The sequence below is a fragment of the Akebia trifoliata genome, chromosome 4, assembly GCF_017979445.1.
Source record: "Akebia trifoliata isolate Shusen 1 chromosome 4, ASM1797944v1, whole genome shotgun sequence".
NCBI lineage: Eukaryota > Viridiplantae > Streptophyta > Magnoliopsida > Ranunculales > Lardizabalaceae > Akebia > Akebia trifoliata.
Window position 1 is genome coordinate 1,999,746 of NC_141378.1, and position 16,070 is coordinate 2,015,815.

Here is a 16,070-nt window from a genome sequence, read left to right on the forward strand (position 1 = left end):
TCTATAGGAAGAATTTACTTATTACTCAAACAAGTTAACACGATAACATGAATTATTTCATTTGTCGGATTGTCCAATTTGAACTTTTAGAAATGGAATTTGTACCCGAGCAATTGATAATTGTGAGAAAGGAGTGACTTAATTTCCTTGGTTCATTTGTTTTCACACTAAAATATTAACAATCAACAGAAAATTATTCTTTCACGTTCAGTATATAATTAAACAAGTTTTTTTTTTGGGAGTGGAAAGAGGGATAATTGCTATGCTTTTTCATAACCGATTTTCTCAAACTCTAAAGCAATGAGGGAGGAAGATCAAGAGCAAGGTCAAACGGGGGAGTACAATTAAGAACTTGTTAATAATTATATTTGAATGAAATCTGGTAAAGGTTTCTAGAAGAGAAAATGGTGGAAGAACCTAGAGCATTGGTTTTCTTGGAAAAAGAAGAAATTCCTCGGGAAAATGAAAATAAATTCTAAAGAGATAAAAAGCACAAAGAGGATTATTTGAAGAGGAAGAAAATGGATAATAAATATTCTGACAAGAAAATAGAGGGATTTATAAGAGGTAAATGATGATATATCAACTTCCAAGATTTTTAATTAATTAATTAATTAATTAATTGTTGGTAAACTTGTTTTTAATGAGTTATGTAACTTGGAGTTGGCGGGATTTGAACCTAGGTCTCTTGTATCATCACTCAAAGAGGGATATATATATATTTGTTTTGAATTGAGGTGAATTGATTTTGAATGGTTTTTACGATCCTGAAGAGATATGAATTGAGCTTTCTGCACCACTAAAATCTAGGTATTTTCGATGTGTCAATTGAGTTCGTATTATTTGGTATGATTAGAAGCAACACCATATCTCTCGGGTTCAACCCTGGGGAGAAGCGAATTCGAAATAAGGTTGTCTATGGGGTCCAAACAAAAGGGTACTAATTTTTTGAAATCCACCACAAAGTGGGTACAAAAGGCATTAGTAGACAAGGAGACCCGAAAAATTAACTATAGGGACCCTAAAAAATAGTTACTAGAATGAAAGCCGTCACAAAGTTGGCTGCTATGGACATCGACTATGCAGTATGGCGATACATTATGACCCCAAGGAGGTATGGACTTAATTTTCTGAATTATTAATGCTTAAGTGTTTTTAATATATTGGTTAAATTCATATCAATTATTTATTAAGAATTAATATATTTTTCTCAATCTATTTTCTAAATTCTCTCTAATTTTTAAAGAAGGAAAAAAACGGAATGGTAGATTTTCTACTTCAAAGAAAATCCAGTAAAAAATGATTAATTATTATTTGTCCTGATTTAATTTCAACAATGGGTTTGTTATAAAAAAAAATTGGTGTGACAACATAAGCTCGATAGTATTTGGCGGTGTGATACAGAAAAGTTGGTGGGGCAATATAACCTCCGTATAAAAATCTTGAAAGTTCATCGACTCTTCGGCCTTGTCACTGAGCGAGCGAAGTGTGTGCGGATATGGAGCTCCAATCAATCCATCGTCACCCAGCTTTTGCAGGTACTCCATTTCCATTAAACTTCTCTCCATTTTCTTGATTTCTCTTCGTTGAAGTTAAATAATTGGGGTAGTTTCCATAGAATTACTAGACTAAACCAAGTCCCTGGGCAGAAGTTATTGCATTTTAGTAATCAAAAAAGCATTGTGAATGCTTTTCTGCAAAGGGTATTTGATTTTTTTCAAATCTTGTAAAATTTCATGTTTGATTTTAATATACTTAAACACAGAAGAAAACAAGTGATCTTTGCCCCTTCTAAGTTGTAAATGTTTTCTTAAAGATAACTTCATAAATATGAACTCCATGGTGGTTGTGGATTGTAGATGTTTGCTCTGTTTTCATTAGTCAGGGTAGGACTCCAATAGGAGGACAGTGTTGGGTCTTGGAAACCATAACTTTCACTCCCAAATGTGATACCATTATAGTCATGCAAGTGTCTTACTAAGGATATAACTTTAGTGAAGAAAGGTGAAAATTTTGGAGAGAAATATAGGAGGAAAATGTTTTTAGGAAGAAATCTACAAAATTTGAGCTTCTCATGACCCAACCCACATCACACACTCTTTCTTTTGCTTAATGTGGGCCCGGGTATTTGATGTATACATTTCAGTGACGTTGCCCAATGATGAGACCCTTACTAGCTGCTTCGTAGTGCCATCGATTGGAATCGGAGTAAACACACATTCGCAGGAGATATCTGATTAGAACTTGATGGGTTAACACTATTGTCTAGAAAGATTTCCTTCTAACTTTCACTTGGGCTCTTCGACTAAACTTTGATACCTTATGCTCCATAGTGAAGAGGCCCTGTGCTGGTGGGCATATCTAGAAGATTGATTATTTTGATTGATGATCCATTTATGATTCGATCACATAATGTGTTTCTAATATGCTACACATTTGACGTCCACGTAGTTAAGTTTGATGCAAATTGTGTCATATTTGTAACCACTTAACTAACAAAGAACAATATATGTGCCTGTAACAGGGCATTTTTCCTTGTTGATGCGCCATCAGTTGTCAAAGCAGAGCCATCATTACCGAAGTGGCTCCAAAAATAAAATATCCGTACAACATAGGAGTTTCTACAAGCATCTGAGATCAGAAAAGAAATATTCTTCAGAAAGCAATGGAACTTCTATTTCTTGTTCAAATGGTGTAGAAAATGATCCTGTGTCTACTTCTGATAGGAGACTATCTGATGCACGTGTACTCTATTGTGTTGCTCCCGCTATGGGTCATAACCAGGTATTTAGAGATTGAGACGTACTGTTTTGCATATGTTTTTAATTGTTTTACTTTTATAGTGTTGGAGAATGATACTTTCTTTCTATAATTTACTTGTTCAAAAGAGGCATGGGAAGTAACATTGGAACAAATTAACTTTACGTGTTTTAGTGTGAAATTTGGAGATTTATTAAAACTTAGTACCATGCAGCTATAATTAAGGCAAGACTCACAAACTGATTGTTGATTAATTATTACCAACAGGAGTCGCATCCAGAATCTAACTTTAGGGTTCCTGCAATCACAACTGCTCTTGAAAAGATGAAGCTCAGTGCGAAGGTATGGAATATGTATTGCCCTCTCTCAATGCTATCTGTCAAACAGTTATTAATTTAAGATAAACCTTTAGGAGAAAGATTGTTAAGTTTATCACCTTTCGTTGATAGAATCTTGGCCCTGCCTTTGTGAATTTTAAAGCAAGAAAATGCCTTTTTTTTTTTAATAGGTAAAAAAGAAAAAAGTAAAATACCCTTTTTGCAATATGTTTACATGATTTTTGTTCTTTGAGGCTACGTTACCTAGATAAGCTGACAATGTGACCATGATTGCATCCAAGGTACTAACCTTCAAATTCTCCCTAAACTTCATTTGGTTAAAGTTCGGGATTGATCATAAGAAGTTCATTAAGACCCATAGAAGGTCTGTTAAACATTTGTTATGCAAGAGAAATTAGGGAATCCATATTATAAGAAAAGATAGAACAAGCACAGTGACAACTCTAATAACCCCATATATCATAAAAACCCCCATTGGAGTAACGTACGCAAAATGAATAACATTCTACACATGTCTCCGAAGTGGTAACCTTTCTCCTTTGTTTTACTGTTCATAAAAAAGAACAACACAACACACCTGTCTTTTATGTGGGTTTAGACCTTAACCATTGAGACAAACACAATCTCATTGCTTGTGTTCCCATTGATAAATATTCTTCTTTAATTAATTCTTTACTGAATCTGAATTCATATGTTGAATGAAACTTGTCACTTATTTTTTGATTCTTTTATTTTCTCTAGAGAAATTTGTGAATGAACTATTTTAAGTTGGAACGATTGCTTGATTTATTTCTTATCATCTTGGTTTATTTTTTATTTTAGTTCCGTGGTTCAGAGGTCATTGAAGTTCAAAATTTTAAGCCTGCTTCCGTGGAAGATATTGCGAGTGTTCATGCAAGAGCTTATGTTCTTGGTCTTGAGAAGGTGGCTTTTTCTTAATTATTCAACCTTTCTACTTTTACAGTCATTTTGACTTCCATATGAAATTTAAAAGGAAGTTTCTGAGCCATGCAAAAGAGGGCTCTGGTTGGAGGGGTTTAAGGGTTTCTCTTCTTCCTTTAAATCCCACTCCAAGTTTTAAGAAATTTTCTTTGCTCGCTAGAATATCAAAAATACCATTTTAGGAATACATGATTAAGTGAGCAACAATTTCATTTGGAATCAGCTTTTTTGAGTTGTCCTTAATTCTTCATTCCGTCCAAAGATAAGTAATTTTTATAACTTCAGTAGCGTCTCTGCTAATTAATTTTTTTTTCTTCATCATTTCTATGTTTATAGTCTATGGGTAAGGCTTCTCAAGAAGGTCTTATATTTATTGAAGGATCTGGACCGACGTATGCTACTGCAACTGTAAGCACCAGTCCTCTTTTTTTCTTCCCCTATTTTCTGGAGCTACTTAATTTGTTCATGTTCTCAATGGATTCTGAATTATGTGACAATTTTATCTGGATTTGTAACTTGTAAGATATTGTCAAAATGATTCTAAGTTGCAACATTTTTGGTGGGTAACATTGTTATCTTATTTATGGCATCGTAACGGTGCAGACCTTTCAGGAGTCGCTAATTGCAGCTGGAGCAGGAATTTCCTTAGTTGATTCGGTGGTGATATTCCAACCTAACTTACGTCGTCTTAAATTAGTCATTCTACTTTAATTTATTTAATAAAAAAAGTGAGTGAGATATACTCCTATGTCAAGTATGACTACAAGTCCACAACATATGCTTCCTTGCGTAGCCTTCCACCTTCCATATTCAAGTCCTATTCTGATGTTAATCTAGTCAAATTCTTGTTTGGGATGCTAATCTGCCAAAATATTCCATATTATCTTTCAGGTGGCAGCATCAAAGATCGGCCATGATCCACCTGTGGGATTTGCTTTGATAAGACCACCAGGTCATCATGCTATTCCTAAAGGGCCTATGGGGTTTTGTGTCTTTGGAAATGTCGCTGTCGCAGCTCGTCATGTTCAGCATGTGCATGGATTAAAGCGTGTTTTCATTATTGATTTTGATGTCCATCATGGGAACGGAACAAATGATGCCTTCTATGATGACCCAGATATATTCTTCCTTTCAACTCATCAAGTAAGATACGATTCACTTAAATTTTAATTATAGTGTATCTTACTTCCATTTATGATGCGTTGGTCAGTTAAACTTATATTTCATTTTAGTCTCTACTCACTACATGTCTACATAAACCATCTAGATGTCTTTTATCCTGAGTTCCAACCCCATGTAGGAATGGTTCATTTCATGAGGGAGCATGTAGTTGGACATATTAATATCTTGAAATAAAGCTTTAAGTCTACCTTGAAAATAATTTGAGTTTTGATGATGAAGCCATCTCAATAGTAGATCTTCCTTCCCAAACATTAACTTCGATTTATGGAGTGTGCTTCTTTACATTGTACGGAACCGGCAATCAAGTTAAGGGGAGATACAATAATAAGATAAGTAGATGTGGAGAAGAATTCAAAAAACGAATGTAATCCGTACCGCGTGGTGGGGGTGCCCCTTTTATAGGCATACTACTTGCTTGTTATCAACTGTTTGCATGTTTATCAGCTATTATGAGTTTGCGGAGTAGACATGTATTAGGCATGTCTATCTTGATGGAATTAAACATATAGTTTGTTGGTCCTGCAAAGCATGATTTGTACCGCCTAGTTAACATCTGTATTTTGCTAGAGATTCATCTTGATAAGTTTGACGTGATCGAATCCTGTTTTAATCTCTATAAATGTAGGATGGAAGCTACCCTGGTACTGGTAAGATAGACGAGGTAGGTCATGGAAGTGGAGAGGGAACAACACTAAATCTGCCCTTACCAGGAGGTTCAGGTGATACTGCCATGAGATCCGTGTTTGATGAAGTCATTGTACCATGCGGCCAAAGGTTCAAACCAGATATCATTCTCGTTTCAGCTGGGTAAGTTGCTTGTTCGCTAAAATTTGAACTATGGTTGAGAAATTGTTGGACTTTACTATGTACATCACTCTTGGGCTTAAAACTATGTATGGATGACATATATGAGACCTAGAGGGGGTGTTTACTTTGGGTTCTAGGGACCAATTCTGGAATCTGATACTTCATTTAATTCGGATTATTAAAGTGATTCACTCATAACCGGAAATAGGAATTGTCTAAAATCTATATAATAGAATACAACAGTGGGTCCCACTCCAACTATAATTACGTCACACTTCAGCCACAATGGAGTGGAGTCCACACTACCCCACTTAATTGCCTTTTCCTCTTCACCCCCTTCAACTTTATTGTCTTTCCTCCCCCCCTCCCTCCTTTTTTTTTCCCAATAATATCCTTCCAATTTAACTATCTTTCCTCTTTTACCCCCTTTAACTCAAAGATGATGCTTTTGCCGCAGGCATGGGCAAACTCTAGTAAAAAATAAGACATGACCTGGTTCTTGTGATTTTGTAATTTTTTTTCTTGTTCTTGTTCTTTTTTATTTTTATTTATATATATATATTATATTATTATTTAAATTTTAGGTATATAATATTATGTATCACAACTGTAGAAACAGGGTCAACAAGAGGAGATTCTGAAATTAGTTTCTAGAAAGTGTAGCCAAACGAGATTCTGGAATTTGGAAACCGATTTTTATGATCTGATTCTTGCAATCTAAAATTAGAGTCTAACAATCCAAACCAACTGCTTACATCCTACAATTCTAGTTAATCAGCTAACAACTTAAAAGAAAAATTGAATTTCCAGATATAGATCTACTTGCGATCTCTCTATGTATATTTACGTGGATTCCCCTTTATCCTACTTACACACTTCTTTTTTGCTTAGTTACGATGCCCACGTTTTGGATCCTCTAGCTTCTCTGCAATTTACAACAGGTACATACTACATGCTTGCATCAAACATTAAGCAACTAGCCAAAGAGCTATGTGGGGGCCGTTGTGTATTTTTCCTGGAAGGCGGGTACAATCTCCAATCTCTCTCATATTCTGTAGCGGACTCATTCCGGGCTTTTCTTGGTGAGCCTAGTTTGGCTTCTCAGCTTGATGACCCTACTATTTTGTATGAGGAACCGTCGGCAAAGGTGAAACAAGCAATTCAGAGAGTCAAGCACTTACATTCCTTGTAAGAATATTCACGTCTACTTGAATTCTTGTATGTGAATTGTTGTATAGATCTTACTACATTTACTAATTACGGTCAGTGCATTGTTGACATGATACCGATCCATGAAGTCGTGTAATGTTTTAATGTATATTTTACACTGAGTTCTTGTTTGTTTATAGGAAATATATATATATATATATATATATTTTACACTGAATTCTTGTTTGTTTATAGGAAATATATGTAGTTTCCATTTCTGGGGTTGGATAGGTATCAAGGTAGGGATGTCAATGTGCCTAGCGCAATCCCCAACGGACTGGGCCAAATAAAAAATGTGTAGCCCAAGCTGGACTACAAGTATTTGGGGTTATCATGGAGCCGTTGTAAAAAAAGTTGTATTATATAAATAAATATAATTATAGTACTTATCTTTACTATTATAATGAGAGAAGGCAGGGTAGAAGTGGTTCGGCACTAAAACTGAGCAGAGTATAATTAAATGCCCTCACTTTTATATTTAAATTTAGAGAGCTTCTATTGCCACACCAACTTTTGCTAATGTCACCCCAATTTTTTGGTGATTTACATATAAATTGGTGTGGCATTAGCAAAATTTGGTGCTGTAATAGAATCTCTTTAAATATAATATAATCAGGGTCATTTCTTTTATATTTAATTTAATATAATTAAGGTCACTTTGATATTTAAAAAAAAAAAAAAAAAATTGCTGCTGACGACCTTAGAATCATGTAGCTAAGTTTTCAAAATTGCATAACAGTCTTCCTATGACCTTGCATGCAACACTGCTCATGTGGTGGTAAGTGTGCAGAGGATCATAGGTTTGTGTAAAAGAAAAAAAAAATGGAACGTTATCACATTAGCAGTGTCCAAAGAAGTCAGTTCAGTATTTTTCATTACAAAAATATGTAATATTCAAACATCCTATAATCAATATTTTAAATTAAAGATAAGATAAGCCTTTTTATACATGTGCGATTGCATGTATACCACCATCTTATACATACATAAATATAGTTATAAATTAAGTTATAATAAGTTATTGGACTGGGCCGGGTCAGTGGATTTAGCTCCTGGTCCCAAGTTGAATTCCGTCCCTAAACATGAATCAGGCCTAGAAATACTATCCAAAACTGATCCATGATAGATCACACCGGGTTTTGATAGAATGTCATGGATGGCATCCCTGCTCCCTACTTGTGTTCTTTCATTTCTCCTAAAAATATCTTTAGGATCTGTGATGATGGATATAATAATCAAAGAAGCTAGAAAGATATCATTCTGGTGGGCAGAAAGTAGATGTGAAAATTTTCTTTCTATCCTTTTATGAGGAGGAGGAGGAGATAAGAAGAGAATCATTTCTCACATCAAACTCCACTCTAATTAAAAATAAAATAAAAAAATGAGGAGAAACACATCACCACCACCACCACCACCCATTATCTACACCTCTCTGACTCTGGTACGGCAAGCCAATCAAGCTCCCTAAGACCTATGATAAGTTTGAAGTGCACTAATTTTTTCATGATGGTTTTTAATAGCACGTGTCAAGCGTGCAAACAAATGTTACTTAAAGTTGATCCCACCAACTACATAGGAACAAAAACCCTTAATAATCACAATGTTCATAAACTAGTTAAGATGTCAAATGGAATGTTTCTAGGCTGGGGGCTTGGTGGGTCAGACTTCCTCTTTATAGGTTGTCATAGTTTCACTTAACGGTCCAACCCAAGCCCAATACAATATTCCAAAAAATAAACTGAATCCAGATTCTATACCCAAGAAGTTGGGTTAGCTACCAAACTCTAGGTCTTCTCTTCATACCACGTGGCACACAATGACAAATAAGAAACAGCTGGGATGACACAAGAACTTTGGCTAAATATTCGTATAGTTGTGTTAAAAATTGATGGTTCCACGTGGACTCAAGATGGAAGCTTAAGTATTGAAGTTTGCTGCTGACTCACATACCAAAGTTTCACCACTAGCTCCCTCCATCACTAACATTTGCCCACAGCCCCACAGCCGTTTCACATACGGGCAGGACAGAGAATTCTTCTCTCATATTGCGTACGTAAGTTTCACCGCATGGCAAACCTTTGTTATTGGACAGTGCAACAGCCGTTTGACATGTGGCAAAAGTGACGCAAGCAATAAGAGAGAGAAACTTCTTACAACTACCCGGCCGACCTCCTCTGCCCACTAACTTTTATTTTAAGATTTTAAATGTAAAAAAAACAAAAATTTCTTGGACCCATATGATTTGTCACATTGGCAATCTAACACCCGTAGTCTTCTAGATTTTTCCTAAAGTTGAAAGAATTTCGTCCCCTACAACCCCGAGACACGGTCTCATGATTTTGAATGCCATTTAAAAGCAAAAAAAAAAAAAAAATAAAATCCTTTTATCCCCCACAAATTCCTTTTTCCACAGTGGGCAAGAGAGAAATTTTCTCCCATATTGCTTACGTCAGTTTCACCACTTGTCAAACCATTGTTGGACTAAAGCTTGAATAACATCTAACAATATTCCGTTCCCCACCACCTTTAATTAAACTCAACTTCCCTCTCCCTCACCCTTTCCCTATAAATATCCAACACACAAAAACCTAAAGCACCGCCACCACCACTACTACTTATTTGTTTACTACTGAGATGGGAGACAGTAATGTAAACCTCCCTCCAGGCTTTCGGTTCTCTCCCACCGACAAAGAACTTGTCATTCATTTCCTTTGTCGTAAAGCGTCACTCCTACCTTGTCACCCCGACATTATTCCTGATCTTGATCTCCATCTCTATGATCCATGGGAACTTAATGGTGATATATCCCTCTATCCCTTCTTTCTCTTTACAAATTATTTGATTAATTTGTTGAGTTTTTCAAACTATCTTTATTAATCCAATTTCATTATATCATTTAACACAACTAATGCAACCTCTTTTTTTCAATTTTAATATTTTTTATGAGCTTGTAGGTAAGGCGTTAGCAAGTGATAATCAATGGTATTTCTTCAGTCGAAGGATACCCAATCGAATTACGGCTAATGGGTATTGGAAGCCAATGTGTGTTGATGAACCCATTGTTACAAATGATGGTAAAAAAGTTGGTATGAAGAAATATCTCGCCTTCTACATCCGCAAAGCTTCAATGGGGTTCAAAACAAATTGGATAATGCATGAATTTAGTCTCTTGGATTTTCGTTCTAGTAAAAAGAGAGGAACCCCAAAAATGGTTAGCATTCTCTTTGCCATATTAGTTAAAAAATTTCTTTAATTATGTATTTCTTTTGGTACATGAAGAAAAAATGTAGGACTAAAGCCGACAATATGTCGAAGAATATTAAGTAGGATTCTATAATTAATTTTCTTTTTGTTAGGACCGGAGTAACTGGGTTCTATGTCAAGTATTTGAGCGAAGTGATGATTCTCAAGGAAGCTTGTGGGATGACGATGAAGAAGAAACGGATCTTTCATGTTTAGATGAAGTTTCTCTGCCACAAGAAGATCTTGATGAAACAATAAGTTTCCCAAATTAGATAAATAATTCTGCTGCAAGATGATCTCGATGAAATAGTAACTTTCCCAAATTAGATAAATAAAAAGACCTAAATGAGCTCCTATCAACATTTTGTCCAAAAGTAAATATTCATGTTGTGTTGTTGTAGAGTATGGGCTTCTTTTCCTTCTTGTATTTTCTTCTTATAAACCAACATGAAAGCTTAGAGAACTTATCCATGTTGTTGTAGAGTATCTTCAATGGACTTCTTTTCCTTCTTGTATTTTCTTCTTATAGACCAACATGAAAGGTTAGAAAACTTTTTTCATGTAATTGTTTTTCCACAAAAAGAGACTTCTTATGTTTTGGCTAATTGGGAGAGGAAGGATAAACATGGAGAAGAGGTGGAACCCAAGCATCACTATTAGCTTGCTGAGCCTTCAGCATTCCTCCTTTGCTTTATTTATTTTAATCTTTCTTTTTTCCTGTTTGATGCTCTCTGGTGGTTGTCTTGTGTCACAAAACTAAGGAACAATTCTTTTTGAGAAACATTTTCCTAACTATGTTAGTATAGATTTGAGCCTTACTAAGGGTCGTTTTAGTCAGATGGATTACCACTTCAAGACCACAGCCCTGGAACTTGCTTTGAAAAAAATCAGATTAAAAAAATGATTTTATTTATTTTTTAAGTTGATCCAAGATTTTGAAAATGGAAAATACTGGAATGACACAAACAGAGACTCAAAGGTGACAAAAATAATGCGATGGCGCGCATATAACTATATAACCATAGATGCTTTTTACTCATATCTCGGGGAAAAACATCTACGGTAAGGTGCCCGACATCACGAGTTTTTGTCACCCTTATGTCACACCAGCACGACTCTTTGAAAATAGACACCTACCGAACTTCCACGTAACTCCCAACTTACTACCTTATTAAAACAAGTCGGATTCATTCCTTTTATTGGGTGCCTGCTTATGCTAGCATTTCGTCACATACCTTGTAAGCATTCACACTTGTAAATGATCACATGTTCCTTTGTGAGAGTACATACTAGTAATAGTAACAGGGGGCAGCTAACTTATTTGATAAAGTTTTGGGTAATATATCATAAACCTAGGTTCAAATCTCATCATCATCGAGATATTGAACTCAATAAAAACAAATTTATCGATAAAATAATAATAATTATTGGAGTTCCAATTATGAGATTGGAGGAAGTGGTTCAAGAATTAGATCAATTGAATTTGATTATGGTCAAGGGTATGCAGATATATTATTAAATATATAAATTAAAAATAAATAAAAAGACCAACTATTTTAACAAGGACACATGATACATTTAACCAATCCCAAATCTTTTGGATAAGACTTGGATGATATTGATACAAGTCAAATTCTGAATCTTTGATTTTGATTCGAATTAGATATCGATTAATTAGGTACCCGTTGATTCCTTATCCCCAACACCCACTTTTTTTTTCCATTCTTTTTTTTTCTTCTGATATTCCAAAAATTTGATGTGAGGGTGTGATCATTTTGCTTCTTTATTGTGACCAAAGCTAACTCAAGTGCAGTTAAGAGGGCTTTCCTAGAATCTATGAAATCAAAATGCAAACTGTTATGATTGCACTTGACATGCCCTTGAGGTTATCTAAGCTTCTTCATAAAGCTTAGTGTTTGATACGTAAGCCCCATCCCATCCACCTTTTAATTAGTTATGTAGGGACGATGATGGTGGTTCCAATATTGGCTTATTAGAAGTGGAAACTAAGCGGATCCATGCCATTATGTTAATCCATGCAAGTACTTCTAGCTAGGTCAAGCAAACCCTAACATAGTCACCAATCTCATGGAGAAAAATAACCCTCTTATGGTTAAAATGGGTTTTCATTAGGGGTGCAAACTTAATCCGGTTTGAACCAAGAGCCGAACAAAACCAAGAGCTTTGGACTGATTTGGTTCAGTCTAGACTCTAGAGTGAGTATTGGTTCCGTTTCAAGTTAAAAAAAAGATAGAACCAATTGATTTGGTTCATGTAATGTAAAGAACCGAACCAACCTAAGACCCAAACCTATATAAGATAAAATGATTTATTAGATTTGGGAACGAAACCTCTTGCATCTCTCTCTCTCTCTCTCTCTTCAGGCTCTAGAGCTTCTCTGCAATCTTGCCATGGTTACCACCCCTCAACTCCGGAGACTCTACTCAACATATTCACGTCAGTCTCTCTCTCTCTCTTTACTTGATTAAGTTTCCTTCTCTCTTGTACAATCTTTTTTCAATGTGTCTATGTGGTTTCAGATTTTGATTTCTCTCATTAATGAAACCCAGATTCTACAAAGAAGTTGGATTCAGAGCAAGTTATCAAATTTTCAAATCTTAAGTATTTCTCTCATAAGCCAAACTATTGATAGAATAATGAATTCTTTTAAGGATGGATAGATAATAGATTAATGAATTTTTCCAAATCCCCTCTCACCAAGTAAATTCATTTAAAGTTGAAAAAAATATTTTTATTAAAAATACATTGCTTCGAGAAGGTTATGGAAACTCATAGAACTGAATTGTACTAAGGTCAATTTAATTTAGTTCGGTTCTTTGGCAATTCGGTTCGGTTTTGCTTCTCATTTCATGGAATCAACCTAGGTTGGTTTGATTCTGATTTGACCTCAAATCAAACCAAGTTGCACCCTTAATTTTCATGAACCCCTCTCACAGGCAAAAGCCCATGACTTAAGTGGCTGACATGCTAGGGAGCCTCTTGCTTAAGAAGGTTATGACTCATTCGTCATGGGCTCAAGCCTAACATGCTAGCTGTCTGCTCTGACTAAATGATCACGAGTAATGCTGGTGTGACATTGGGATTTACTGATTCTCACATTCTTGATGTGGTGGTGTGCACATAATCATAGGGGTTTTTTACTCATATCTTGAGGAAACACATTTATGGCTATCAGATCAACGCAGTGAAAACACCACACACCTACACACACATGCACACACACACACACAAGATTTTCCAATGATCATACCTCTTGTTAGTACCATTCAAGTTTGGATTTGAATGGTCATTAGTTACAAACTAATTAAAACGAGGCAGATATCGATGATTTAATTGATCGATGGTTGCTAAGTAATTGCATTGTTGGAATCATACCATTAATACATTTCTAAAGCGGAAGTTCGATTTAGTGTCCCAAATATTTTTCTCATAATTTTTATTTTTTGAATTCCTCGAGGAGTTGGACAATGGGCAGGTGATCCATTGTCGCTACGATTATGGAGAAAAGAATAAGGTTGATTTTGTGTTACCAGATTCGCTTCTATAGTATATGGAACCATGAATTACCAAGTGAACCAATTCAAAATTCGTACTTAGTAGTTCATGGAAAGAATTGCAAACCACACATTTTGATCAATATCAGAGATACCCATTTGTTTTCAAACCTTTTTCATTTACAATGCCCCCTTGAACGGGGTCTTCTTCTCTTGTTATACTAACATAAATGATCTAAATTCCCTCTAAGAAACAAACTCTACTCACCAGATTCGTTATAGAGTGGCAAACAGTGAATCCGAATTTGAACATAGCGAACCAAGTAATTATATATTTTGGTTGGATTAATAAGAACATTTTCAGAGGATACAAGGGAAGGGATTGTAGGGGAGTAAGTTTGAAATAAGTTGTATATTAAAAAATTAAAAAATAAACAAATAAAAAAAGTTTGAAAATGAGTTGAAACTTGAAAGTCCTCAGGGAGACAGAAGCCCTTCTTTTTCGAAAACTTTAGTTTGACACACAGTCACACACCAACAGTGTGTCAATAAAAAAAAGTCTGATGTGCCAATATAAAATTATCTTTAGAGATGGTAGCAAGTGAAGGCTTGTTGGAACAAACGTTTTAGAAACGATATGAGAAATTGAGAATCACAAACGTAAGAGGCATTGATTAATGTAGTTGGACACTCGATGTCCAACGAGCAAATGAGATTGAAGAGATTTCAGAGGATTAGTTCAAGAATTTTCCTACACAGTAGCTGACCCACAACCACCATTCCATGGATCCTGTCCTACTCTTACCTAGGAACACTTTAGTGTCCAACGTCTCCTGCTCAGATGAGAAGATAATCCCCAAGGCTGATGAGATGGGAATATTTTGCCTAGGGATTCCCTTAAAGAACAGATGCCAAGAAAAACTGTGCCGATTGATCCGCCCTTGTCCAACGTTGTTGGACCCTACAAAATCCTTTACTAAAACGTCCTTCCACACAGCCTCTCTCTAACGCTAAACAGATAAGACAGAGTACGTTATTAAGGAAAATTCTATTGCTCAAAAGCTAAGATGGGAAGATGATTTTCTAGGGATTCCTTAGGGAAGCTGATCAGCAATCTCAGCCGTTAGTTGGACCTTATAAAACAACTCTTTTCAAGTAACTGAGCGACCCATTAAAGGCAAAATATTGGGACATTAAAATCCATAAAGAGTTGTAACTTGTAACTTATAACATCTACAGCTACAAAATATGACCTCTGTCCCATTCTATATATTTGTTACCGTACCAAGGCATCCCCATTGTAGACAAGACAAGAGAGAGAGTATAAATTGTAGGCATGGCAACCGTTGAATCGTCTTCCATAGTGACCATGGTGATGATACTATTACTGGCCTTATTCAAATCGGGCCTATCAGACACGGTCGTCGTACACAATAAACTGAAAGGTGACAAGCAGATTTATATAACTTGTCATGCCTTGGTTGATTGGGAGAAGTATATCAACATCGCCGCTGGTGAGGAAGCCACATTTAATGTGCCTTACATACAGAAACTTTTTGGTTTGAGGCCGTCCTACTGCATGGCCCAATGGGAAAGTATCCTCATAAGAATATACTATGGGTTCTATGACCACAAAGCATGCGAGGATAAGTGCATCCTAGAGGTGAGGGACAACGGCGTGTACCGATGGAATGGTTTGAAGAAAATCTGGGTTCCAATTCGCGGGATCTAAAAGCGACAACCCAGAAATAATATTAAAGATCACTGAACCCATTTTCCAACACTGCATTTACATAGTTCCAAAGTGAATTGTATCAGCATATGGATGACAATTCGAGAATCTAATAGTGGCTTCCACTGCTTTTAAATAATCAACATTGGCTTACTAGAAGTAGAAATTAAGTTGGATTGTGTGGGCCAATTAACATGTTGCTTTTGAGCCACTTAAACTAATTATGTTAATCCATGCAAGCACTTCTAGGTCAAGCAAACCTTGGCATGGTCAACGATCACATGGGGAAGCTTTAGGTCCCAAATAATCTTTTACTTCATAGGCAAAAGGAAAAAAAAAGAC

General features: G+C 35.7%; 3 protein-coding genes across 4 annotated transcripts; all 3 read left to right on the plus strand.

Moving 5' to 3' along the window:
- The first annotated feature begins 1,396 nt into the window (after positions 1–1,396).
- Positions 1,397–7,416, plus strand: HDA14 (histone deacetylase 14). Of its 2 annotated transcripts, none has more exons than XM_086438238.1 (9): positions 1,397–1,538; positions 2,525–2,784; positions 3,028–3,102; positions 3,921–4,022; positions 4,377–4,448; positions 4,644–4,700; positions 4,932–5,183; positions 5,848–6,029; positions 6,921–7,416. In XM_086438238.1, exons 1-9 carry the CDS (start codon positions 1,499–1,501, stop codon positions 7,219–7,221), a joined length of 1,341 nt encoding a protein of 446 aa, XP_086294364.1. In that variant the 5' UTR covers positions 1,397–1,498; the 3' UTR covers positions 7,222–7,416. The 2 variants fall into 2 exon arrangements, with proteins under 2 accessions (XP_086294364.1, XP_086294365.1); XM_086438239.1 differs by having other exon boundaries at positions 4,644–4,697.
- A 2,402-nt stretch (positions 7,417–9,818) lies between these two features.
- LOC147402862 (NAC domain-containing protein 104-like) lies at positions 9,819–10,952 on the plus strand. Its single transcript, XM_086437607.1, has 3 exons — positions 9,819–10,035; positions 10,193–10,449; positions 10,595–10,952. The coding sequence occupies exons 1-3, from the start codon at positions 9,873–9,875 to the stop codon at positions 10,751–10,753; spliced, it is 579 nt and encodes a 192-aa protein (XP_086293733.1). The 5' UTR covers positions 9,819–9,872; the 3' UTR covers positions 10,754–10,952.
- Positions 10,953–15,332: 4,380 nt separating this feature from the next.
- LOC147402863 (uncharacterized) lies at positions 15,333–15,728 on the plus strand. Its single transcript, XM_086437533.1, has one exon. The coding sequence runs from the start codon at positions 15,333–15,335 to the stop codon at positions 15,726–15,728; it is 396 nt and encodes a 131-aa protein (XP_086293659.1).
- Positions 15,729–16,070: the final 342 nt, after the last annotated feature.